Genomic DNA, 26586 nt, shown 5'->3' on the forward strand with positions numbered 1-26586 from the left:
CCTAACCTCTCTGAGGCCTGGGACCTTGAGGATGTTATTATTTGCAGACCGTAGGTTTCTCTGTGGGGCATACCAGGAGAGGCGGTCCCATAGGTACGAGGGTCCTAGGCCGTATAGGGCTTTAAAGGTTAAAACCAGCACCTTAAACCTGATCCTGTACTCCACCGGGAGCCAGTGCAGCTGGTATAGTACCGGATGAATGTGATCTCGCAGCGAAGACCCCATAAGGAGTCTCGCCGCGGCATTCTGCCCCCCCAGGAGTTTCTGGGTCAGTCTTAAGGGCAGCCCCACGTAGAGCGAGTTACAATAATCCAGTCTGGAGGTGACCGTCGCATGGATCACAGTGGCTAGGTCAGGGCGAGAGAGATAAGGGGCCAACTGCTTAGCTTGGCGGAGATGAAAAAATGCCGCCTTTGTTATAGCTGTAATCTGCGCCTCCATAGAGAGGGAGGTATCGAAGATTACACCCAAACTCTTAACGGACGGTGCTGGCACTAATTGCACCCCTGCAAGAGATGGGAGTTGCCCCCTCAATCCCATATCGTCCCGCCCCAGCCAGAGGACCTCAAGGCAAAACTTAAATTTATATAGCTGCCGCTACAATCCACAGAGGTGAAAAGCTGAAGGAATTTCCTATTCACACTGTGTTCTTCTCCCCCCCCCCAACATGAACCTCTTTAATTCTCTGTTAAGTCCTTAGTAATTATCTGAAAAGGCTCCTGTGTCAAAGGCTAGTGTGTAATAGCACAACAATTACTTTACTACTGCTCAGATATGGCATAACCATACTGTTGCATAACATATTGTATTCAAAGTAATGCTAAAGAGACTGTGTTGTTGGGCAAGCATAAATTCTCCTCTCCTCCCTCGCGGGCTGTTCTGTGGGTTCTCTTGACCCTTTAGAGCAGATCTGGGGATGATACAGGGGCACATGGGCAGAAGACAGGGGGGAAGTCCCATTGCACTAGTAGGAGTAGTTGTGCCGGCTTCTGCTAGCACAACAATTAAATTGAAGATGACCCATAGCTTTTAAAGAGTAGCAAAATGAAATTTGCTATTTAGTTCTACTGGCCCCAAATTCCAGGACAAAATGCTAAAATGATTAGCCAGTAGAAACCAAGAAACTACAAACCAGAAGTAATCTGGACTTGCCATGGTAGCTCTAATATATTCCCTTTCATAAGCTTTATTCACATAATCTAGGCAATAAATGCATATAAGAAATTAATATCTAGCACAGACTAATTGGAAGTTGTCCTTGAAGCATTAGCAAATATCATGAAGATCATTCATGTTTACAGTTCATCCCCTTAAATTAAAAAATTATGATACAATTTATTTTTCACAGTATTTATAAACCAAGGACTTAATAAGGCACTTCAGAAGAACACATGGCTGAAACAACTATATGCACCATTTATGATGCATTCTAATGCACATGGCAGGTTTCTGTGCAGTTCATGTAATAAATCACTTATTTCAGATAACGCTGAAAATAAGCTAAGCCATACATAAATCTGCACAGAGCTCCCGGTTCACATCGCATACTTTTCTGGCATGAGACAATGGGGCAAAAGAAGAAATGACAAGTGTTAGCATTCAAAATCCATTTCCTTGTCATTAGGATTTAACTTTCAAAATAAGACCATAAAAAAGTCTTATGGGTCAGGCCAAAGGTCCATCTAATATAGCACTCTGTGGTCTCAGTGGCCAACCAGATGCCCACTCGAAGTTCCCCAAAAGAATCTGAGCACAACAGCACTCTTCTCACCTACAATACAATAGTCTGTGGCTTCCAAGTAGACTTGCCTCTTTTTGTTCATGTAAATTTGAAAAATAGCACCACAGTTCTTCACAAATGAACTGTACCTTTGCCATTTTGCAGATACTTCACTCAAAGGCTTTTCACAATCACAGTAAAGCATACAAGGAGGTCGACTACACTCACAGGTCAGCTGTCACTGATCCACAGATGACTGAAAAGCTGAAAAACTTAAAAATATGGTCTGACATGATTGCATTCTGCTGCTTAGCTCAACAATACTGAAGTGCCAGCTGATATGGGAATCTGGTCACTTGTTAAGGATTTAGTGCAGCTCCTATACTTTATTTGCAAGCTGAATCAGCCACAGAGTTTGCCATAAAACCATGGATATGCACCCTGGAATTATACAATGATGTTTCATCTGACACATACTGCATACACAAACAGATAACAGAATAGGATTCCAGCAGAAAAAGAGTAGTTTAGTTTTTTTTAATAAACATGACTTTTCCTGAAATATCCATTTTCTAAATAATACTGCTCACACGTTGTTTTGCAAAGTGGCATGTTCACACCAACAAAGAACTAAGAAAGCTATGACAATGACCTCATCACCAAGACAGACACTGATGTTTCCATGTGCCTTCCTTGCAAGGAGTTTATGCAATCTGCAGTTTCATAACCGACATTTCAATGTAGGTTCAGCCCTTTGATAGTAGTTATATTCTACAGCAGTAATGCAAAGAGGTAAATTGTGACAAGATTAGCAGCAATTCCTATATTTAATGTTATTTAAAAATCAAAGTGTTACCTAAGGCAATTATCATGCAGCCCTTTAATATCTACAGGGAAAAGCCTAAGGGGAAAATAATTGACTCTGCTAATTTTACCCTTGGCAATTATAAAACAGCTCTGCATTTCATTATGACTGCAAATTTTCACATTTAATTATCTGGCTTGATAGAAATACAGAGATAAACGCATCATACAAAATCTCAGACAATTGCCCATAACACCATGATAGAATTAGTTTGGGACTGACAGTACAAAACAATAATAGAAATATTGGATGTAAAATATATTGCATATCACAACTATAATCACTGAAACAAATATGTTCTTCCTCAATCACTGTGGTCTCTCATGACCAGTACGCTTTGTAATGTGTCACACAAAATTATTTGTTTCACTGCACTTGTTAGCACATCCTAATATATAAAACTGGTTACTAGCCGGCTTCCCACGAATCTGCCTTGGAAGATGGTCCTACATGCTAGGAATGCAAGAAATTAAAAGCTCTCCACAGAGTCTGGGGTATAATAAGAGCACTCAGTGGAGCAACCTGCAGGCCACATATGACCCTTGGCCACTCTCTGTACAGCTTGCCAAGTCCCAGGGAGTTCTGCCCATCTTTCACTGCAGCTCAACTGATGAAGCCATCAGCTGGGCAGCTGGGAAAAGACTGATGCCAGCTATGCAGCTCAGCAGCACAGAAACGGCCATCTTGTCCATGCTGGGTTACAGGTTTCCTTCCAGCCCCCATGCTGAATCCAAGGGCTTGTAAGAGGAAGAAATAGCAGCAGCAGCAGCAGCAGCAGCTCTACCTGCTTTCCAACTTGACGCAGACGCTCTTCATGGATTACATATCAGAATTGGAAAGGCAAAGTGGAGAGATGTCTAGTGTTGTGTGCCTTCCAATTCATGGCCATCTGAAAATTTTAGGTAGTTTAAGAGTTAGCCCCACCTGGCTTTGAAATCACAGCAATTGGCTCCATTATTAGGCAAAATACTTACTGACTTACATGGACCATTACAACGCATGTCTACTCAGAAGTAAAACTCCACTAGGTCCAATGGGAAATACAGGGTTACTGAATTAGTGTTGCCCAGAAAGGTTTATATGGCCTTACCCTGTCATGTATCATCAAATGCAACAATGGTTAGTAAATGAGCTGAAATCACATTTCACAAAGTGGTGGGTGAGGAGATGGGGGAGGACTTCATGGCTTTATACACTTCATGCAAAATACACAAGTCTAAAAAAACTCATCTTTCAAAATAATACCAAGTCAAGTCAGTGTAAGTGTCAAGAATTTTTACAGCTTATAGTCCAACTGTTCATGCTTTTCAAGATGCAATAAAGAATGAGTTGATAAATAAATTGCCTGTATTCCACTTATGGTATATAGGAGGTATTAAAGTATTCAGGTGTCAAAAGTGGGAGAAAGTGTTAACATGTTTTGGCAGAATTTTCAGACATGCCGCTTAATTGCTTGAGAATACAAGCAGTTTTTAGGCTACTGTGCTTCAATTTACTACAGATCTGATTCAAGGCAAGCTTGAAATAATTACACGTTTTTGCTCAAGTACTTAAAGACAGAATAATGAGCAGCATTTTATCCATGTTTTTCATCAATCTGAGTAGGACTGAGAATGATTTATGGCTACTTTCCCCCTTGATTTTAATTGCAGATTTTATAAAATACCAAGTTCATGCAATAGCTCTCTGTGCATCTTAGCATGCGTGTACACAGAATACACTTGGTAGACAATACCACTTTTTGTTCTTGAGCACATGCTCACATAAAACAGGGTGTGAACCAGGTCATAACCAAGATGTCCAACCAGTTATCCCTGTGATCACTGTTGCTCTAAAAGTTCGATGCCTATCACGAACAGTATGTGTGAACAGTCTACTCATTCACATTTTCCCATGGTAACAGATGTCCAAGGATGGATTAGACTTTTCACAACAGTTCCAAGTGCTCTTAGATGAAACTGCTTTTCTAGCTCCATTTCATTTAGGGTTCTGGCACTGAAACTGCTTTGGTTGCCTGTATGTTAGGAGACAGCCAGGGGAAACACCTCCCTGTTTATCCTCCTCTTAGCAGCTTTTGATACCATCGACCATGGCACCTTTGTAGAGCAGTTCTCTGAATTGGAAGTGGGTGGCACTACTTTGTAGCGGTTCACGTTCTACTTGGATGCTACCATATTTTTTGCTCTATAAGATGCACCAGACGATAAGACGCACCACGCACCTAGTTTTGGGGGGAGGAAAACAAGAAAAAAATATTCTGAATCCCAGAAGCCAGAACAGCAAGAGGGATCTGGCTTCTGGGATAGCCTCTTGCTGTTCTGGCTTCTGGGATAGCTGCCAAAGCCTCTCCCGGCAGCAGAATGAAGGCTCCCCCTGCCCGGAAGAGGCTGCGGGCGGCTAAGCTGCCCTCTGTCCCTTCCCCAATCTCCCGCAAGAGCTGCACGCTCTTTAAAGGGAGCACGGCTCTTGGGGGCTTTTCTGGGAGGTGGGGGAAGGGACAGAGCCCCGCGCTCTGTCCCTTCCCCCCACCTCCCGCAAGAGCCACGTGAAGCCTCCGCAGGGTAACGGGGAGCCTTCATCCCGCTGCCCTGTGGAGGCTTTGCGCCGCTAACCCCAAAGCTATTACAGCGAGACGGAGCGCAGCACAGTGCTCCCTCTCCCTGTTCTGGCTTCTGGCTTAGTCCGCAGCCTGAATTCGCTCCATAAGACGCACACACATTTTCCCTTACTTTTTAGGAGGGGAAAAGTGTGTTTATAGAGCGAAAAATATGGCAATTTCCAGAGATGCTTGGGGAATGCTCTTCAGCCCTGTGGAGCCTTGGATGTGGGGTTCCTCAAGATTCAATGCTGTTTAACATCTACATGAAACTGCTGAGTGTGGTCATCTGGAGTTCTGGAGAACATTGTCAGCAATATGCTGATGACACATAGCTCTACTTCACCTTTACACCTGCAGGTGTGGCAGCGAATGTGCTGGACCATTGTCTTGCCTCAGTAATGGACTGGATGAGAGCCAACAAACTGCAATGCATTAAGTAATTTTATTATTCTGTTATCATACTTAGATAACCTCTAGGTTAGATTACTTAGATAAATTATACTTATACATGGGGCTGCCTCTGAAGATGGTTTGGAATCTTCAGCTGGGACAGAATTCAGTGGCCAGCTTGCTACCAGGACAAGGCAGTTTGAGCATATTACACCAATCTTGGTCCAACTGCATTGGCTGCCAATTAGTTTCCAAGCCCAATTCAAAGTGCTGGTTTACACCTATAAAGCCTTAAATGGCTCAGGACAGCAATACCTCAGGGACTGCCTCTCCTCATATGAACTGACCTGGACCCTGAGCTCATCATCTGAGGCCCTTCTTTGTGTGCCCCCTTCCATAAAAGGCCTGAAAGGTGTCAACACAAGAACAGGCCATTTCTGTGGTGGCTCCCTGTTTGTGGAATGCTTTCCCCGGGAGGCTCTCCAGTCGCCTTCATTACATATCTTTAGGCACCAGGTGAAAACATTACTCCATAACCAGGCCTTCGGCTGATTAAACATTCTATGGCTTTTAAATGTGTTTGTGGGAAGGGGGTTATTGGTTTGTTTTTGTTTTATTATGTATTATGTATTTTTGTGTTGTGAACCACCCTGTGATCTTTGGATAAAGGGTAGCATACAAATTTAATAAACAACATTACTACTATAGAGAAAGGTTTTGTGCAGTAGAGTTCTAAGTTTCATGGAAAAGATGAAAAAAAAATTCTAACAAAAACTAGTTTTAAACCTGTTCCAAACAAAATTATTAATATTTAAAAGGAAATTAGTAAAGTTCATCGAGTTATGTTCAATTTGCTTTAATTCATCATTTCTACTTATGGTAGACATAAGTCTGCTATCTTACTAGTAGTTTCTTGGTGAGTAAATATGGTTAATATAGAGTTAATTTTATAGCACAATTTATTTGACATAGCTGACATATCGTATCTGATAAAATTTCAGACCTTTGGGCAGCACGTACAGTTTTATATGACATCTAATGCCTCAAGGAATATGGATTTCTAACAAAATTAGCTCACAAAAGGCAGCAGAGAAATCTACTGAAATAACCACAAATGAAGCCTACACCTTCTTTAAAGCAATAAAAACCATATTACCTTAGTATTTTGCAGTTCAGCAAGGCTTGTGCATGCATTTGCTAGAAGAAAATCACCACTTAAGACAGCCATTTTATTTCCAAATTGCATGTCCTTCAACGGGCCATCTGATGATGTCAGTTCACCAATGTTTACTATCCCACGATGTACCAGGAAAGCTGTGTGAATCAACTCAGTAATCTCTGCCAGACTTCGTTGGCTTTAAAGCAAAGACAGGAAACAGTTCAATTAGCTGCAAAACAGCTGTATAATCTGGTTGTCTACAAAAGAGAAATGCTGAAAACTATAGCAGATGGGGTACTTATCAATACAAATATAGCATTCAGTACTTTGTGAGCACACCATTTTGAGTCTATCCTGCCTGGCCCACTTGAGGGGCAAACTGCACATGAATTAACTCACACGTTTGAACAACTGTGTTTAACCTGATTGATTTTATTTTGGAGAAAATGCAGCTGGTGCTGACCCTGATCAGGGCCTTGTGTTTATTTTCTACTGAAAAACTGCTCCTTACCTGTCTGTGTTTTTGCCCCCCCCCCCATGGAGTTTGCTACAAACAAGAATCTTAAGGACCAGAAAAGCAGCCAGGTAAGTGGCAAATTTCAGCAGCAAACAAGCACAGGGCCCATGGCTGCTTTCCTCTCCAAAATAAGAGGACTAATAAAACGTATTTGTTTAAATACATATATGATGCCATGTATAATAAGGCCCTGACATGAGGAGTCTTACTAGATTTAAGGAAATACTTAACAATATAAAATAGTGTTTAAAAAGAAATAAAAATGTTTATACCCCCATTCTTCAACCCTAAACCATGTTGATAATTGCAAGTAAAAACAACCACAACAAAAACACTTTTTAAAAAGGGTCTAAAAATACCCCATTTTTATGCACTTTGTCATTCTATTACCATAAATTATAGCAATGGGTATATGGGACAACAAACCTTTTTATATGCTAAATTTAACCTTTTTGTTTCAGACAGTGGCAGGAATAAAAGCCATCTATTGAATGTGACAGAAAATTACATTCTGTCATAACCTTATGTCTAAAGAAGGGTTAACACATCCTAGAACGAGGGAAGAGGAGGGAGGGCAACTAACAAGACATCCTGATGCTTCTGCTGTCATTGTCAGGGCAGCCCTTGGAGAAAATGTCCATATCAATTCAGTTTATCAGATGGACAGCTGATCAACATTAAACAGACTTGCTCTGGGCAGATTGAGCTGAGATACCTGCCATGAATACCAATGAGTGTCCTCTGCTCTCAACAACTGAGGTCTGACTGCTGCTGATCCCAGGACATATGGGGATCCCTAGTGACGAGTACATAAAGCTGCAGCTTACTCAAGTGATGGCTCATTTCCCCCAGCTGAAGGCACACATTAATATCCTGAGGAGATCAAGCTCACCTCTCCGACCCCCCCCCACACCACCCCCAGTGTCCCTTTTCCCCTTTAATAAGCTTTTAATGAAGGAAACAAAAATCCTCTCTGTACAGCTTGCCACAAAAAGGTTACACAAATACATTAGTGTCATACTTTCTGAGCCTTCCTTCCCATTTTTCCTTAGGTTTCTGTGCTCTTGTTTGCTCTCCAAACAGAACCTGTATTATTCAGCCTACTGCATTAAAAATACAGCTCATGTATTTAGTATATTCAATTTTTTAAAATGCTAGACGACATCTTCTGATAATGCATACTTAATTTTTAACTAAAATGACAAACAAGGTAAAGCAGTCTTTGTCATCTGAGTATATAAAATAGCTGTAGGCATCTCTCAAAGAATCTGAGTTTTAATACAGGATACCAGAATAGGAGATTCTTAAACAGTCTGAATTCTGTTTAATGTGTTAGGAGGGAAAACATCTTCTACAGAAATCTTGGGAGTGGTGAAATAATAGTAATTAAGAGGTTGTCTACTTTGCAAGAGATTATTAACTATGGTCCCATTTTTACTTAAGTAAACCATAATAGATAAAGTACACTAAAGATCACTTGTTGAACATTTATTTACTCTGAAAGCAGCCCTCTGAAATAAGAAATAAGAATGTGGTATTTATACTGCTTTCAAGCACAGCAGTCATCTGAACCACGGTTTACAACCTAATCCTGTGCATTTTTATTTGGAAGTAAATATTCCTGTGTTCAGTGAGGCTTCTTAGGATTGCAGCCTTACGGAATTATTCTTTCCTGGATAAATCAATGTTGACTGCCTATGGGCACAGAAAAGTCACAGAGACTGCCGTTTACAAAATGGCAGAAAAAGGCACTATAGGGAAGTGTAACATTGTTAGAAGTAATAATGATCAAAATCTAGTGGCTAAAGCAACAGATTTAAACTTTAATTAGCCAATTTACAAACAAGTAGACAATCTCATCGTGATCAGTTCTCAAAATCAGCTTTCAATACTAACACTGAGCCTTCAAACCTATTTAGAGAGAAGGGCATATGAACATAAAGTTCCAATACCTTTTTCCACTGTGCACATGGAGCAACCCTTCACTAATCTTGGGTTCGAAGTAGGGCGATTAGGTGAGAGAATAATTGTATCCAACAAAGTTCTACTCAGAGTAGTAGAATGTACCTAAGTTAGTCACACCTAATTTCAATACAACCAAATGTTTTTAAGGCAGATTTATATCCTCAGCATTCATTCTTTTTCAAAATTAATCATTTTGCCTGTCACTTTTACTAGCTTCCCACTTCCCCCCTGCTTTCACGTAATATAAGCAAAACACAGTGGAATCCATGTAGCACTAACTTTTGGGGGCTGGAAAGAAAGGGCAACTGCACAACAAGACTTCCCCCTCTGCCCCCTCAAACCTGGGGGTTCCCTCAACTCTCCAGAGCTGATGGGAAGGTGGAAGGGAAGGGAAGGGAAGGGGGGAGAGTCCCATTGTACAAGTGGAGATTGGTCTGCACCAGTAACAACTGAGTTGACTCCTGCCTACTTTACCAAACCAATCACCAACAAGTTACATTTCTGCAGCTCTGTAACGTTAGTAGCACATGCAATAGCCTTACAAAATATATATTTTGCCTAGGCAAAATATATATATAAATACAAGCTATAGCTTAAGGCGCATATGCACTCACCCATTTTACGTGAGATGCACTAGCAAAAGTAAGATCCAACTTTGACTTTATCCCCTTCATCAAGAGTCCCCACCACTGTCATTTCTGCCATTGCTCCCATTCCTCCCTATTCCATGGGCAGCCCATCATCCTTCTTAGCTTAGTCCACAGTTTTGGAGCCCTGCTATTCTGAGGTCCAGCAATTTACCCTTCTGCCACAAACCAAGTTGTTTCGTGCACTGAGCACAACAGGAGTATGGGAAAGCCACAAAGGGAAGTCTGAATGGGGAGCTCCCTCTCACACTTCCTAGTAGACTAAGGTAAACAGCTCAAGCGCCACAATTTGCTTTAAACGAGGCAGTGTATACTTTCTATGCTATGAAGTAGCTCTGAAGCACCTGAGCTGAGTGGGTATATATATTATCAAATAAAACTGTACTATCTGGATTATAATACATGGCAATGTACCATTACAAGCTACATCTTGCAAAAGATGCCTAGAGCGCAGCCAGTTTATTTTTCACTATTTCACATAGAATAAATGGGTTTTGGTTTTTTGTATTTGACATACCATTTGCAGCAGAACTTCCAACTGACTTGGTTGATTCTGCCGAAATGCATTAAAACTCCACCAATCTATAATATGTTCACATTTCCTTAGATCATATTACAGAGCATTTGATTTATCCCTAATAATAACTTTTAACTAATATGGCTCTTTTCAGTTCAACAACAAAAACCAATCTCTACAATTAAGTAAGGAAAACGTGGAGCTCATGGAACTCATTGCTACGTATACAAATTCTGATGCAGCAGGAAGGGAGTCTCTTAGAAAATGCAGTGTGCAGATAATCATTTATTTCTAGATGCTTGTGTTGTCTCAATATTAAATCTACCCTTGCATCTGAAGGGCACTGTCCTGTCTCAGGATTGTATTACATTGCAAACAATGGGCGTTCATAATAACAATGATCAAGTGTTGTGGATTTGTCAGTGCATGTTCTGGAAACCACATTACAGTGTAAGTAAATGGCACAACACATATGAATCTAAACTCCTTAGATTCAACAGTTTTCAAATAATTTTTAAACAGAAATTGGGAATCTAACAACCGTTAATAATTTATAGTTTTTAGTATTAAAAATATAAAGTTATTTTAGCAAACATATTTAGTGATCCAATCCAACTCCTTGAGCTTGGCTATCCCTGTATCAGAAATCTTCCTGCCACACATACAGAGCTGTGAACAGAGGGGAGTCTGGATCATGCCCCTAGTGTTTAATTTATTTTTTGTGGCCCATTATTTGGAATAATAAACTTTAATGTCACACAACTGTGTGTGAGAATTAAGATTTGTTATGTTTTATTGGCAAGGGATGCTTCCCTTCCCCCTCACTCTGGTAAGCATTTCCACATAGCTACATCTGAAGAAGTGGGGCAGTGAGCCTATCCTCTGCTCTGCTCATCAATCTCACTGGGACCAATTGCTGCTTGGCTCCTCCAGGATTGCCCTCACAAACAGCCACTCCATCTGGTCACTGGGTAATCATAATGTAAGGACTGGTGAATGTACTTACTTTCCTCTTTGGCCCTGTCCCCCCCCACACACTTTGTCTTGTGTCTGTTAAGGTCGGAGCTCATTGTTTTAAACTGAACTTCCTTCAGTGCACTGCCAGGGGACGTGGTATATATGAAGGATGTGTATGTGTAAGAAAAGAGAAAGTACGGTGTGTCTAAAAGGGTTTCTAGGCCTGTAATGTGCATGTGTGGTATGTCTAAAAGGATTTCTCTCCTTTGTCCCATGCAGCTGGAGGAAGACTCCAGCAACGTTTAGTTTCATTTCTCCCTCATCTCAACTTGTCATCAAAAGGGAACCAGAGGTCATTGTTTGTAACAAACTCCAGTCTGTTGCAAGACAAGCCATCTTCAAACCATGGTTTCTGAGGCTTGCTAAATAAACTAACTAGAGAGTACCTAATCAGAGCCTGCTTCAGCTGCAAGCCCCCAAGGCCCCACAGGGCCATTTACTACCAACTGGCTTGTGAGAAGAATTCCAGGAGAGTGATGGAAGAGTGCAAAAACTGCCTCAATATGTCCTCCAGCTAAACTTTCCCTTTTTTGCACTGGAAGTTAACTGGACAGGAATACACTTGATTCAGAAACCAAGAACTTAATACCAAGCACCAATCTGCATATTGGCTGCTCCTTAATTTGATCCAACAGGATGCAACAGGATAGAAGGGCGGTTGGAGTCTCTCAATCCAGAAGCTAGGTTAGGATATAGAGTGGAGGTACTACTTAACAGCTGGCATAGTCTATACCTATATCTAATCTAACAGCACTAATAACCTGTTTGAGCAAAACTAATTCTAAACACACACACACACACACACACTCCAGAGCTGACCATCTGTTCTGTGGAGGAGGATCTGTGGAGGTGGTCTTTTCCCGCACACAAGGAATCTGGACTGGGATTCAGATCTGAAAGACAGCCTTTAACTCCCTTGTTACAGTTTCCTATATACCAGCCCAAACCAGCCAAGTCACATTTATTAAAAGCAGCATGTCAAATAGTTCACAATTACAGTCTATATCAATACAGATTATGCCAGATGGTAATGAGCCATACACAAAGAGCCATCCATCCAAAATAATCACACTGTTTTCCACAGAACTGTTGAAGAGGTTATGGTTTATTACACCGTACTCATTAGATATACAGTGCCAGCATTAGCAATTTTCCCTTCATTTGTGTCTCATTTAAGATTCTACCTCCACAAGCATATTCAAATTAGTACACAAGGTTAAAGCCATTATGGTCAGGAATAAAATTAAGTTATATTTTATGTTATAGAAATGATAGATCAAAGGTCTCTTAAAATTTTTTTTTAAATTATCCAGCAGAGTGTACCAAGAGAGAGAATAGGAATATAATTTGTATGTATCAAAACCTATGCTTAGGAAGACAGATAAATACAGTGACTGAATTGTTCTAAATAAAGATAAGCTACATTCAAATATTAAGGCTACAAACTAAGAAAAGTGGTGGAATCAGCAAAAACAAAAACCCCACAACTGAACTGCTAGCCTTGAATTTATTTCTTTGCATTTGTTTGACATCAGCGAAAGACTGAATGAGGATGAAGAAAATAAAATTTTATCCAGTCCAGTCAAAGCAACCATTTGGGGGGCAGATCCATTCAAAAGGTGTGCCGCCTGCTCCTGTTGGGGTTGCATTCCCTTGTAAGAACTGGATTTTCATCTTGTGGGTGCTGCTGGATCTGGAGTCACTTCTGCATGTCCAAGTGGTGGGAGTGGCCAAGATCCCTTTTATCCACTTTTGGCTGGCAAGCAAGCTGTGCCCTTACCTGAAGAAAGCAGTCCTAGCCACAGTCATACATGCTACAGTAACAAACAGTTATTCTATTGAATTCTGGATAAGAATTTTTGAAAAGTCCAAAATGCAGCAGCCAAATAATGGTATGCAGTGGCACTGTGAACAGGACAGTCCTCAGTCTCAATTGGCCCAACCCCACAGATCATATGGTCATGGCACTTGTGCTCCTCATCATGCAGGCATGGTGGAAGTCGGCATAACATCACTTCTTCCATACAGGAGTCCCATCAACCTGCTGGGACTGTGACACCTTAAATTAAGAACTTTCTGCCTTAGAATCACCACTGCAAGTGATATCATTTCAAATATACAGTGATAGTTTAAACAACTGACCTTACTTAACAGTTGCCACTAAAATGTGAAAACATGTTTTCAAAATCCAATATGAATTCTAAAAATAAGATAATTAAATACAAGATTTTGGGCTGGAATCAGAGAAAAGCATATGGTAAAGGGAGGGGGGTGTTGGCAGAAGCTGACTGTCCTTTCCCCCAGCAGCTTCCTGGAAGTCTCTCCTGCACAACCTGAATGAGGCTGGCTGTGACAATGGAGGGTAGAGGCATCCCTGAAAAATCAGGCAAAAGGACCATCTGCAATCAGGAACTCCATACGTAAAAGATCCCTCCACCTTGCTTTCAGGTACCCCACCTACCTGGCCAAGATTTGCCAGGATCGACCCTGCTCTGGCCGAGGCAAGGTCTGGAACTGTGGCATGGTGCATTTGGGCAATGCCAGTTTCAGGACTGATATGTTCCATCAGGAACCTGCACAAGAGCTGGATCTGTAGTCAAACAGGAGCCCTGGAGACTGGAAGTAGAGCTGTTCAAGAGAAAGATGTACTAGGAGCTGTTGGACCAGCAGATATCAGGCAGAGTCTACTGTTGCATAACTATGCCAATACAATGACATTTAACATTTCTGAAATTAGACAAGACCCATAAAGTTGCAAATAGTTATTGCTAGTACTGTGCCAGATAACCGTAAAGACAGAAAGACAATTGGATGTGTTCAGGAACTATATTTACTATATTCCTAGTGACTACTAGAAATAATTTTTGGTGGCCAAGTTCAGACACATTAACAGACCTTTGCATAGCATATAGCCATTATCACTAGTAATCCACTTCTGTGTCAATAATTTGGAGTTGGGTATGTATAGCTTGGAATGTTTAATCTGGAAAAGAGGAAATTGAGAGGAGATATGATAGCCATTTTCAAGTATCTAAAGGACTGTCACATGGAAGATGAAGCAAGCTTGTTCTCTCCGGCTCTGGAGTGTAAGTCTCAAACCAATGGATTCAAGTTACAAGAAAGGAGATTCCAACAAGACATCAGGAAGAAGTTTCTGACAGTGAGAGCTGTTCAACAGTGGAACGGACTCCCTCAGAAGTGGACTCTCCTTCATTGGAGGTTTATAAGCAGAGGTTGAATGGCCATCTGCCATGGATGCTTTAGTTGACATTCCTGCATTGCAGGAAGTTGGACTAAAACTCTACAATTCTATGATTCTATGCGCCAAAAAAAGAGCAAACTCCTCCTATACATGGTGGACATCTTATAGAGCTCTGAATCTGGGAACAAATAAAGGCAGTATTGTCCTCTATTATTGTTAATGTATCAAGACTTCTGTTTGTCTTTTAACTGTTATACCAGATTTAGTCCTCAGAACAAAACAGTCACTCTTGTCACTAATTTCTAGACTGGTTTACACTAATCACTGGACATGTAAGGAGATACCTTTGAAACAAGAAAGGCTGGGAAATTGTGGGATATTATATTATTTAAATTGATGCCATGCCACAAATCTTCAACCGCATTAAAACTTGCAAAATATCAAGCCCAGTAGTAATTTTTATAAAGAACATTTACTACTGAGCTATTAATAATGTGATTAGTCAAACCCCTTACACAGGGTAATAGTCTGCCTAAGGCAAATATATTTTATCTTACAGAAAGGTGGCTTTAAATAGGTACCGCTGTTGCAGGAAGGTAAATGGCGTTTCCGTGTGCTCTGGCACTTGTCAAGGTGTCCCGTTGTGCCAGAAACACATAACCCAGAAAGCTGTCTGTGGACAAACACCGGCTCCCTCAGTCTGAAGCAAGATGAGCGCCACACCCCATAGTCAGGTTTGACTGGACTTAACCGTCCAGGGGTCCATTATTTTTACCTTTATATTTAACTTTCTTTATGTTCTGATAATTTTATCAAATAAAAAATATTTTAAAATGGAGAAGGTAAGGACCATTAAAAAAATGGAGAAGGTAAGGACCATTAAAAAAATGGCAATAGTTTTGCACATAATAGGTAGATTAAACTGCATGCTATTTTCTGAATTTTAGGTTCGTGCCTTCAAAACTCTAGTTAAAAGTTTATTTGCAATGACTATGCAAGACAAACTGAAGCAAGGTAAACAGATTCCCATTAATATGCATTGCCAATTATGTACAGACACCACCAAACCTGTGAACAGATGCTCATCTGTCCAAGTGTTTCCCTGAAATATTTCCACATAGCTTTAAAAATATATAGCCATACCAATGTAGCTGGAAAGTGACAATACTGATGGATTCAGCCCTATGATGCATGAACAAGAACACATTTTCAAATATAGTTAAGTGGCACTTGTTTCAAAATATTTGTTTCATTTCTCAGATCAAGATGAAACAGCTGAAAATCATTTGGTATTCCAAGTGTCAAACAAACACTGAAATAAAAATTTGCCTCATCCAAGTAAAGAAAGCTTTTATTATTGCGGAAATTTGGCCAATCTTATTGCTTGCATTCAAAACTATGTAAAATACTTGTATGATAGAAGCACTGATCTGTGGGTTTTAATGGCTTTAGTAGCAGTAAGTCCTTCTCAAGTGTTGGACCTGGGAGAGCAGGGTATGAATTCCTGAGACTCCCTTTAAGGAGTCTCAAAGCGGCTAACATTCTCCTTTCCCTTCCTCCCCCACAACAAACACTCTGTGAGGTGAGTGGGGCTGAGAGACTTCAAAGAAGTGTGACTAGCCCAAGGTCACCCAAGCAGCTGCATGTGGAGGAGCGGAGACGCGAACCCGGTTCACCAGATTACGAGTCTACCGCTCTTAACCACTACACCACACTGGCTCTCAAAAGGGCACAGCCTTTTTCAAAATCAAAAAAAGCAACATACATACATACATATATATATATATATATATATATATATGCAGGTTTTGGTGTCCTCGGGTGTCTTCCCGTGTAAAAGTTGGGGTGTCTAGGCGACGTTTCGACGAGGTCTCACTCGTCATCTTCAGGCTGGTGCTTTCGGCTTCTTGTTACTGGAACAGAGCGGGATCTCAATGTTTGAGTTCCTATAAATACTGTAGAGGGGGTGTGGTGTCTAGCCTCCAATGTTCTGGGCAGAGAGGAAGTTCCCAGGCTAGTGTGCCTTTTCTTCTTTTGTTCCTTAATTACTTGAGAGATACCTTGAGTGATTTCTTGAGTGATATCCTGAGTACCACTTAGGTGGGTCATTAGGTGTGGATTAGTTGCTAAAGTCTTTGTGTCTTGACCTCTTGAACTTTGTGAAGAGTTTTCCTGAGAAGATGGCTGTATTGCACTTAGTTGTGCTTTGGCTTGGCTTCGTGTATAGGGGCGAGCTGTGGTTTTGTGGCTTGTGTCAGCCAGATCTGTGTAGGGATTGCAGGGGGGTGCAGCATCCGGAGGTGCCACCATGGATTGGCTACTGGATGGTGTCAGTAATTCATCTGTGGAGAGGGTCTGGGTTTGGGTCTGGTGTGGTTGATTGGTGTTGGCGTTCTGTGTGCCTCTGGATCTGGTGTCAGTTTTTGTGGGGAGGGCTAATTTCCAGATGTCTGGCAAGCGGGATGTGTCGTCACGCTTGTTCATGTTGTGAGGGTGTTTCTCTATCTCGATGGCTTCCATGATTATTCTCTTGTGGTGATGTTCCGTGTTAAAGAGCAATTTGGAATCTGCAAAATTAATTTCGTGTCCTGTTTCTTTCATGTGTTGGAAAAGAGAGGAAGTTTTTTCTTCTTTTTTGACGGCATTCTTGTGTTCTGCGATACGTGCATTTATTCGTCTGTTTGTTTGTCCAATGTACGTGGCTGGGCAGACTTTGCAGGGTATTTCATAGATCCCTTGGTTTTCCAACTGGATTTTATCCTTGGGGTTTCTGAGGATATTGGCTATTTTTTGGTTGGTGCAAAAGGCTGTTTTGATATTGTGTTTATGGAGGATTTTGCTAATTTTATCTGTAGTGCCCTTGATATAAGGAAGGAGGGCCATGCCATTGTTTTCTTCTGTGTCTTGGTTTTTGGGGGGTGTTTCCTTTTGGATTAGCTTCGTAATCCTGTTTTGCTGGTATCCATTGGCAATTAACACATTTGAGAGATTCTGTAACTCAGTTGTCAAGTGGTCTTTGTCAGCCAGGCGTTTGGCTCAGATATGTTGACGACACCTTTGTAATTTGGCCACACGGGAAGGAAAAACTGGATAGCTTCCTCACACATCTCAACAACTTACACCCCAAAATACAATTCACTATGGAAATAGAAGCCAACAACCAACTTCCCTTCCTTGACGTCCTAATCTACAAAAAACCTGATGGCTCCCTAGGACACACTATCTACCAGAAAAAAACACACACCAACCGCTACTTACATGCACAATCACACCACCACCCTGCACAAATAAACTCCGTAGCCAAGACTCTCATCTCCAGAACCAAACGCCTGGCTGACAAAGACCACTTGACAACTGAGTTACAGAATCTCTCAAATGTGTTAATTGCCAATGGATACCAGCAAAACAGGATTACGAAGCTAATCCAAAAGGAAACACCCCCCAAAAACCAAGACACAGAAGAAAACAATGGCATGGCCCTCCTTCCTTATATCAAGGGCACTACAGATAAAATTAGCAAAATCCTCCATAAACACAATATCAAAACAGCCTTTTGCACCAACCAAAAAATAGCCAATATCCTCAGAAACCCCAAGGATAAAATCCAGTTGGAAAACCAAGGGATCTATGAAATACCCTGCAAAGTCTGCCCAGCCACGTACATTGGACAAACAAACAGACGAATAAATGCACGTATCGCAGAACACAAGAATGCCGTCAAAAAAGAAGAAAAAACTTCCTCTCTTTTCCAACACATGAAAGAAACAGGACACGAAATTAATTTTGCAGATTCCAAATTGCTCTTTAACACGGAACATCACCACAAGAGAATAATCATGGAAGCCATCGAGATAGAGAAACACCCTCACAACATGAACAAGCGTGACGACACATCCCGCTTGCCAGACATCTGGAAATTAGCCCTCCCCACAAAAACTGACACCAGATCCAGAGGCACACAGAACGCCAACACCAATCAACCACACCAGACCCAAACCCAGACCCTCTCCACAGATGAATTACTGACACCATCCAGTAGCCAATCCATGGTGGCACCTCCGGATGCTGCACCCCCCTGCAATCCCTACACAGATCTGGCTGACACAAGCCACAAAACCACAGCTCGCCCCTATACACGAAGCCAAGCCAAAGCACAACTAAGTGCAATACAGCCATCTTCTCAGGAAAACTCTTCACAAAGTTCAAGAGGTCAAGACACAAAGACTTTAGCAACTAATCCACACCTAATGACCCACCTAAGTGGTACTCAGGATATCACTCAAGAAATCACTCAAGGTATCTCTCAAGTAATTAAGGAACAAAAGAAGAAAAGGCACACTAGCCTGGGAACTTCCTCTCTGCCCAGAACATTGGAGGCTAGACACCACACCCCCTCTACAGTATTTATAGGAACTCAAACATTGAGATCCCGCTCTGTTCCAGTAACAAGAAGCCGAAAGCACCAGCCTGAAGATGACGAGTGAGACCTCGTCGAAACGTCGCCTAGACACCCCAACTTTTACACGGGAAGACACCCGAGGACACCAAAACCTGCATTCCTGTACCCGTGAAAATCTACGAAAGCATATATATATATATATATATATTTAAACATTTTACACTTCAAGGGTAGCTATTATTGGTTCTTTCCAGTTCTAAACATTAATATAAGGTCCATTGAGAGAGAGTAAAATTAAAGCTTGAATTACCAAAGAAAATTATTTTTCAGTAAACAAGGATGGATATGACATGCTATTAATGCTTTGAGAACAAGCATTAATTAATAAGAAAGGCACCAAAGTGTGGGGGAACCCTATGTTTTTAATTAATAGGGGGTGGAGTCCCCGATTTCCCTCCCGCACCACTTTGAACCCTCTAACATTTAAACTTGCTTTAAAGAGATTTATTCCATCCTCTCCCCCAGCCACAATTTTCACCTCATCATGGTGCTTGTTTCCTCTGCTTTTGGCAAAATATACCAATGAAGCAGATGGGCCTTGCTATGTACATGTGATGATGCTAAACAGTTAAAGGAGATGGCAAGCTGCCTCTGAGCCCTTGCCCCTATCACCAGGTGTGCTGCTATAATCAGCAGCAGGGAAGGGATAAAAATCCCTTCTGAGGCTTGCAACTGCTGCCGCCTCTGGGACAGGATCAGATTAATCAGATGCATTTTGCAAAGTTGGCGTCCGCTCATTTCTATTATTAAGGCAATTGCCTTCCACTGTTTTTTTTTTAATAGTTTGTTCTCATTTTAACATTTGCAAAATGCTTTCTTGATGCATGGAAACCTGTATCAGTTGCTGATCTTCAGTTAGGGAGGAAGGGGGGTTACATTTTACTTAATTTATGCCTGTTCTACTGGGAAGCATAATTAAATTTTCTGAATATCTTTCAACAGAAATGCATCTACAAGCCATGTATTGAAGTCAGAGCCATATGTTGGTATGGCAGATTTGTTAAGAAACTGGGAATTCTTCAGTAGGGCTTTTACATCAACATGCTAGCATATAGTGTATAATACTGTATAGACAATGTACCACGTGTGCAGTTGGCATGCCCTTCCTCCATGCATCTGAAACAGGCACCTAAATATATTAGACATGAGTAAAATCTTTATATGCACACAAAATCTTAGAAAACTGCCCTTCTGCAAGGGAAGGGAACTTTCAGGTGCCTGCACCCACCACCAAACCACTCTACCATGGGTTCATGTCAGCAACAGTAGTGACCATTGAGTCCTTCAGCACAATAGCTCCGTGCTGCTGTCAGGCAAAATTGTTCACCATGCAGCAGGTACACCTTAAGTTCCCTTGCAGCCTACTAAAGGTAGTGACAGTGAACCAGAGAGCCAGCACAAGTAAGGATTCTGCATTATCACTACTGACAGGTTGCTACATCTTCAAATCATACAGGATTCAGCATAAAAAATGTAGATGATGCATTAAATGCATAAATAATAGCCACATAGGACCCTGATCAGGACTGGGGCTATGGTTCCTTCCCATCACCCAACTTCCAATCCAAATCTTTATTACCACCACCCAAATTCATTCCTGACAACAGCTGCCCACACATCCAAAACTGCTTCTTGCTGCACAAAAAACTGCTGTTGATGCAATCACACCTTGTCTAATTTTCTTATATCTGGGCACAGGACAAAAGCTTTTCCAGCCATCTTCTAAATAAAGACATTCTGTAAGGATCATCACCACACTGCAAGTTAAATGCAGCTACTCTTAACAATGACCCCTACGTGACCAATCATCTAGAACTGTCACATTTGAATTAGTTTTCCATGGTCATTATTTTGGTAATTCTCAGTGATCAAGAGTGATTTGATGAAGGTTCCTTGGTTTGGAAAACTGGTCAACATCATATTTCCTACGAATGCCTAAAGATCCACATGTGACTTCTTTTCAATTTCCTAAAACAGGAAATCTTTGTGAGCAGATACTGATTACCTGTTTTTCTTTAAAACACCCTGGAAAAGTAATAGTCAAAGAAGATATACAGCTAACTCAGTAGGTCAGCTGTATTACTGTGTTTGGAAAATAGATAGTAATCTTACAAGGATGCAGCATATTTCTTCATCTTGTGGATCAGGCAAGAACTGCTCCTTACATATTACAGTGGTGCCTCGCAAGACGAAATTAATTCGTTCTGCGAGTTGTTTCGTTTGTGATTTTTTCGTCTTGCGGAGCACGGATTCCCTGGGTATTAACGGCTTTAAGAAAAAGGAAACAAACTCGCAAGACGTTTTCGTCTTGCGAAGCAAGCCCATAGGGAAAATCGTCTTGCGAAGCAACTCAAAAAATGAAAAACCCTTTCGTCTTGCGCGTTTTCCGTCTTGCGAGGCATTCGTCTTGCGAGGTACCACTGTACATATTACCACTGCCAAACACTCATCATTATAAGAAGACAAAGACATTTGCACATGCTTCCCCCCACCCCCAGATATTTGGACCATGGTTTGCAGAGGCCAAGTCATTCATTCTACCTATATACACCTTATTAATTTCTCCCATATCCTGAATCAACATTTTGCTGCAATAGAAGCCAATGATTTCTACCAGAGACGATAAAAGAGCCATCACTACTGGATATAAGTTATGAGCCAATCTATTAGTTATGCTTTTTGGTTATGTAAAAGACCTAGTCATGTTAGAAGGCAGGAAAATAGTTGTACACCTACTAACAGAAGAAGAAGAAGAAGAGTTTGGATTTGATATCCCACCTTTCACTCCCCTTAAGGAGTCTCAAAGCGGCTCACATTCTCCTTTCCCTTCCTCCCCCACAACAAACACTCTGTGAGGTGAGTGGGGCTGAGAGACTTCAGAGAAGTGTGACTGGCCCAAGGTCACCCAGCAGCTGCATGTGGAGATTACGAGACTACCGCTAGTAACCACTACACCACACTGGCTCTCAGCTGCCCATTCAACAATTAGTTACAATTCAGGTTTTTTTTTGGGGGGGGGATCAATGCACCTGTATTGGAGGATTGGATACCAAGGTATGGGAGGTGATCCAAATGAAGGAAGGCAATTCAACAATTTTATTTATTATTTATTTATTTCATAAAATTTACACACCACTTGATTGTAAAACAACAACCCTCAAAGAGGTTTAATAATAATTTCACTGAAAAATAGACCCTTTTTATTCTGTATCAGTACAGTAAGAAGTAATATAAGGTCAAACACAGACTGGAAAGTGATACGTGCAGTACTTGGGCCTGGATGGAAAAGATGAGTGCTTTTGCTACAATAAAACTATCTATGTGGAAAGAAAATCCTGCTGCTGTGCATTCACTTAGAACGCTATTTTTCAGTGCAGCATCCTATCTGGGAAGTGCCTGTATAAGGATCTCATAGAGTTGTTGCAAACAGGGATAAAAGTCAGGATTGTAGAGATAATCATATACAAAAAGCAATATACAACTTTTCTTTTTAATGAAACACAGATGGAAACAGGAAGCGAAGCTGTCTTTCTGAATAGTATTCTCATATATCTCAATAGTACAGTGGTACCTCGGGTTAAGAACTTAATTCGTTCTGGAGGTCCCTTCTTAACCTGAAACTGTTCTTAACCTGAGCTACCACTTTAACTAATGGGGCCTCCCGCTGCTGCAGCGCGATTTCTGTTCTCATCCTGAAGCAAAGTTCTTAACCCCAGGTACTATTTCTGGGTTAGCAGAGTCTGTAACCTGAAGTGTCTGTAACCTGAGGTGCCACTGTATTTGCATATTTCGAAAAAAAACAACCACACACATATTGGCATAATCTGAAAAGAAAATAGATGTGACTCTGCATCTTTTGCATTAGAAAATTCTTACCTAGGATGTATCCCACTGATCATATCATTTTGGAGGGAGCTCTTTGCTGTTATGCTGGGCCCAGCTGCCTTAGATATAAGTAAAACCACCAAGCCTCTCATCTGCAGGTTGTTCCTGCTATCCAACACAAAACCTCTGCAAAAAAGAATAAAAAAAGAAAAAAGTTAAGTCAGATCAGAATTATGAACACTCAAATAATTTTTCCTAAGACCAATTTAGATGACTGCCTAAATAGTGGGTTAGATGACTGAGGATGAGCCACAGTTTGTGTCCTGCCCGGTTCTCCTCTATGTGTGAGAGGAGAGAATGAACTTCTGCTTTCACTTTAGAATCTATAGTTCTCTACTGCTTCTTTAGAAAGCTCCACATTATGTACAGTGTTAGAAACTGGGATTGAAAAAGCTAGGAGCAAAATGGCTTCTGGGACCTGGGTTGTGGGCACCAAAACAAAGTATCTAGTCTTCATGGAGGGGCCTCCTGTTGCTGCCGAGCCGCCGGAGCACGATTTCTGTTCTCATCCTGAAGCAAAGTTCTTAACCCGAGGTACTATTTCTAGGTTAGCGGAGTCTGTAACCTGAAGGGTATGTAACCCGAGGTACCACTGTATGGAAGTCCAAGGCTCACTGGAGCTTGCTCCTGATCTCTCAGAATTACAGCTTCTATATCATTCTCAACATTAAGGGCCCATCCACACTCCCGCTCGTCCTGCTGCTTTCTCCCAGGAAAAGCTGCTTTTTACCGCTGAATCGGAACAAACATCACTTGCTGTTTACAGGGCTTGAGATTTACTCTAATTCAGCAGTAAAGAGCAGGTTTTCCTGGGGAAAGCAGTGGGACAAATAGAAAACCACTCAGACCCCTGTTTTCTAACCATGGGACAAGTGAAGTATGGACCAGCCCTAAGGCTAGCTTTCTCTATCTTAGTGGCTCAAGGTGTTTTGGGCTCCAACTACCATCAGCATCAGCCACCATATTGTATGATCAGGAATGACGGGAGATATGGTGTCTAAACAGTATTAGCAGAGGGATACCAATATATATAGCATATAGAGATGGCTTATATAATTGAAAAAGCGATCAATATGCAATGGCATAAAGTATTTTCTGGACAGGTATGGTGATTATGCAAGTTATATGACTAATTTCAAACGACGTTTCAAACTAAAGTTATAATGTTAGAAGGCAAGTTCAGTTTCCACAACCAACCTCGCTTCGGTTGAATGAAAATATAAATGAAGTCTATTACCATATGATAGAGAATAGATAAAAATAGAATACGGAGGAAGAAACACGTGATTAACCCGGGAAGTACTCCAGTCTAAAAACAGCTGCTAATTAGTAGCAACCCTAGACAGAGAGAAATGTCAGTGGACAAAGTACAGAGCAGGAATTGATAGACAAAAGTAGTTGACAAGCAGTATGGCACCTGCTCATATTATCTGTATCACCTAACATTCCTTACTGTTTATTTACTGTTGCTTTGTCCAAGTTATCAGCTAAGAAAAAGCTGAAGTTCTTTTTCAACGAACGTAGTAAACAGAATTACATTAGCAACATATACTCTATCTTCACTACAGCAAACTGCATAAGACTTGAAACAAATAAAGCCTAAGGTGACCATCCTTTAGTAACTAGAAGCTACTGCAGTCACTTGACATGGCTCCAGGGGTCACATTCGCATTCCACCGGAATTCAGTTCCCTAGAGATATTCAACCCAAGTTACAGGTACATAAAAGTCTTCCAGATGGTGCAATTATTCTTGATGGGTATGTGGCAGAAGACAGGTGCCCCTAGGGGGGAAAGGGGAACTGGATGCAGCCCAAGTAAAATTGGGCCTGCATGCACACACACATTAGTATCAAATTCTTTCTTAAAAGATTGGGGAAAACACAAGCAGAAGTGTAAATATAAATACAAAACTACCAAGATTAAGGTGCTGCCTGTTATAGTTTGTGCAGCTTGGTATTATTAAACACTGTGCCCTTAAGGTAAATAAAATTAGACTGGTACAACTACCCACAGCAAATACAGATCTACAGAAAAATGAAAAGACTGAGGGTTGGGGGGGGGATGAAACAATTATTCTCCATGTTATCCATGTGACAAAACCTAGATTTAAATGCCTGACAGATTCACAGATTTAAATAGAGCTCTTCTTTAAAAATTCATGTTGATTGGGGGGGGGGGGAGTCTAGCTCTGAAACAAGTATACTATTATGGTATGCTGATATAAGACTCGCACCACCCACACAAGAAGTAACACTGGCTAATAGTTTATGTGCTGAAAGAATTACACCTCCTACTAACGTCCATCTGTTTAAAAGAATAAATCATGCAAACATGAGTATCCCCATTAAAGCTTTGCACACTTCAACTTCTAATGCTCAGGAATTTCAACTTTTCAGTTACAGATAAATCTGTAATTTCAGTGGTTTAGCAGTTATATTATTTTGAGTATTTTTCCCAGAAGAGAAAAACTTTCATTGGACATAATGAGCATTTAGAACTTGCAGGCTGAGAGTTGTAGTGTACTAATAAAGGCTGTTTCTTTCTCTCTCTCTCTCTCTTTCTGAGACACACACACACACACACACACACACACACACACCACACACAAACCAGACAAAGAAAAGTTCAGAAGATACTGTATAGTAGAAAAATGTATGCCATTGTATTTCCAAAGCAGTCAGAAAAGTAGACAATGGTTTCTGCCAAAAACAAGGTAGAAAAATTCAATAATCTGAAACATGATGAGCAAATAAAATCTAAAATGTATGAATACATGAAAGCATTAATGTTCCAGGTGATATGTCAGCACAGTGTTTATCATCCTGATCATCCAACAGTAGCACTATGCATGCCTAATTTTATTATTTACCTGTTTTATTGAAATGTTTATTGATTACCTTTCAGCCATAAGATCTTTAAGATGGTCACTAATCAGATACTAAAACAAAATTAAGAAAAGAGCAATAAAACCTTCAAAGACAATTTGCACAAGTTATACAGGCTCCCTGCTTTCCTCCTTAAAGGTTAAAAAATTAACCTGAAGACAAGACAGTTGTTTAGCATGTACTGTCTAAGCCCCTACCCTGATTTGTATCAGAACTTTAAGATCAGCGAGAGGTAAATGACAAAAATAAAAAGAACTGCCAACATTTAGAGAATGCACAGGCGTGAATACCAATATCCTGTGCAGGTACATTTATGAAGCAGATATTCTGTCCAATTTATGCCTGTCATAAATACTACAATCAGCAACTGAATAATTGTAAATATTCTTTTAAATATGCATTTTGATCACTTAAAAATACATTTACTTATGAGCCTGACCCCATAAATTATTAGCACTGATAAAGCCTCTAAACTTGTCTAAATGCTGCACATACATTAAAAAGACAGTTTCTATTTGTAGGCTCACATAAATGAAGGATACAGCACAAAAGGAAAAAGGAGTCTGGAGAGAAGGGGGAAAGCAGGTCTTGGAGCAGCTGCTCATTCACTGGCCAATGCAAGAGACCAGAGAAAAGGAGTGCAGCTTCCCAGTGACCCTTTGTCTTATAGCCAGTGGCAGAAGCTAGAGTGCATCCCACTTCAGCTCTACAACCGCAGGACAACTGACAATATGAAACACTACTGCCTAGTCACCGAA

General features: G+C 40.9%; 1 protein-coding gene across 1 annotated transcript in view; it reads right to left on the minus strand.

Moving 5' to 3' along the window:
- PDSS2 (decaprenyl diphosphate synthase subunit 2) overlaps positions 1-26586 on the minus strand; it is a 76084-nt gene that overhangs the window by 36478 nt on the left and 13020 nt on the right. Inside the window, exons 2-3 of the mRNA XM_083731426.1 lie at positions 22934-23068; positions 6731-6929 (exon numbers count right to left, since the gene is read on the minus strand). Coding sequence (XP_083587552.1) covers positions 6731-6929; positions 22934-23068 — 334 coding nt within the window. The remainder of the gene's footprint in view (positions 1-6730; positions 6930-22933; positions 23069-26586) is intronic.

This window comes from Podarcis gaigeae (assembly GCF_964106915.1).
Source record: "Podarcis gaigeae genome assembly, chromosome: 3".
Lineage (NCBI taxonomy): Eukaryota > Metazoa > Chordata > Lepidosauria > Squamata > Lacertidae > Podarcis > Podarcis gaigeae.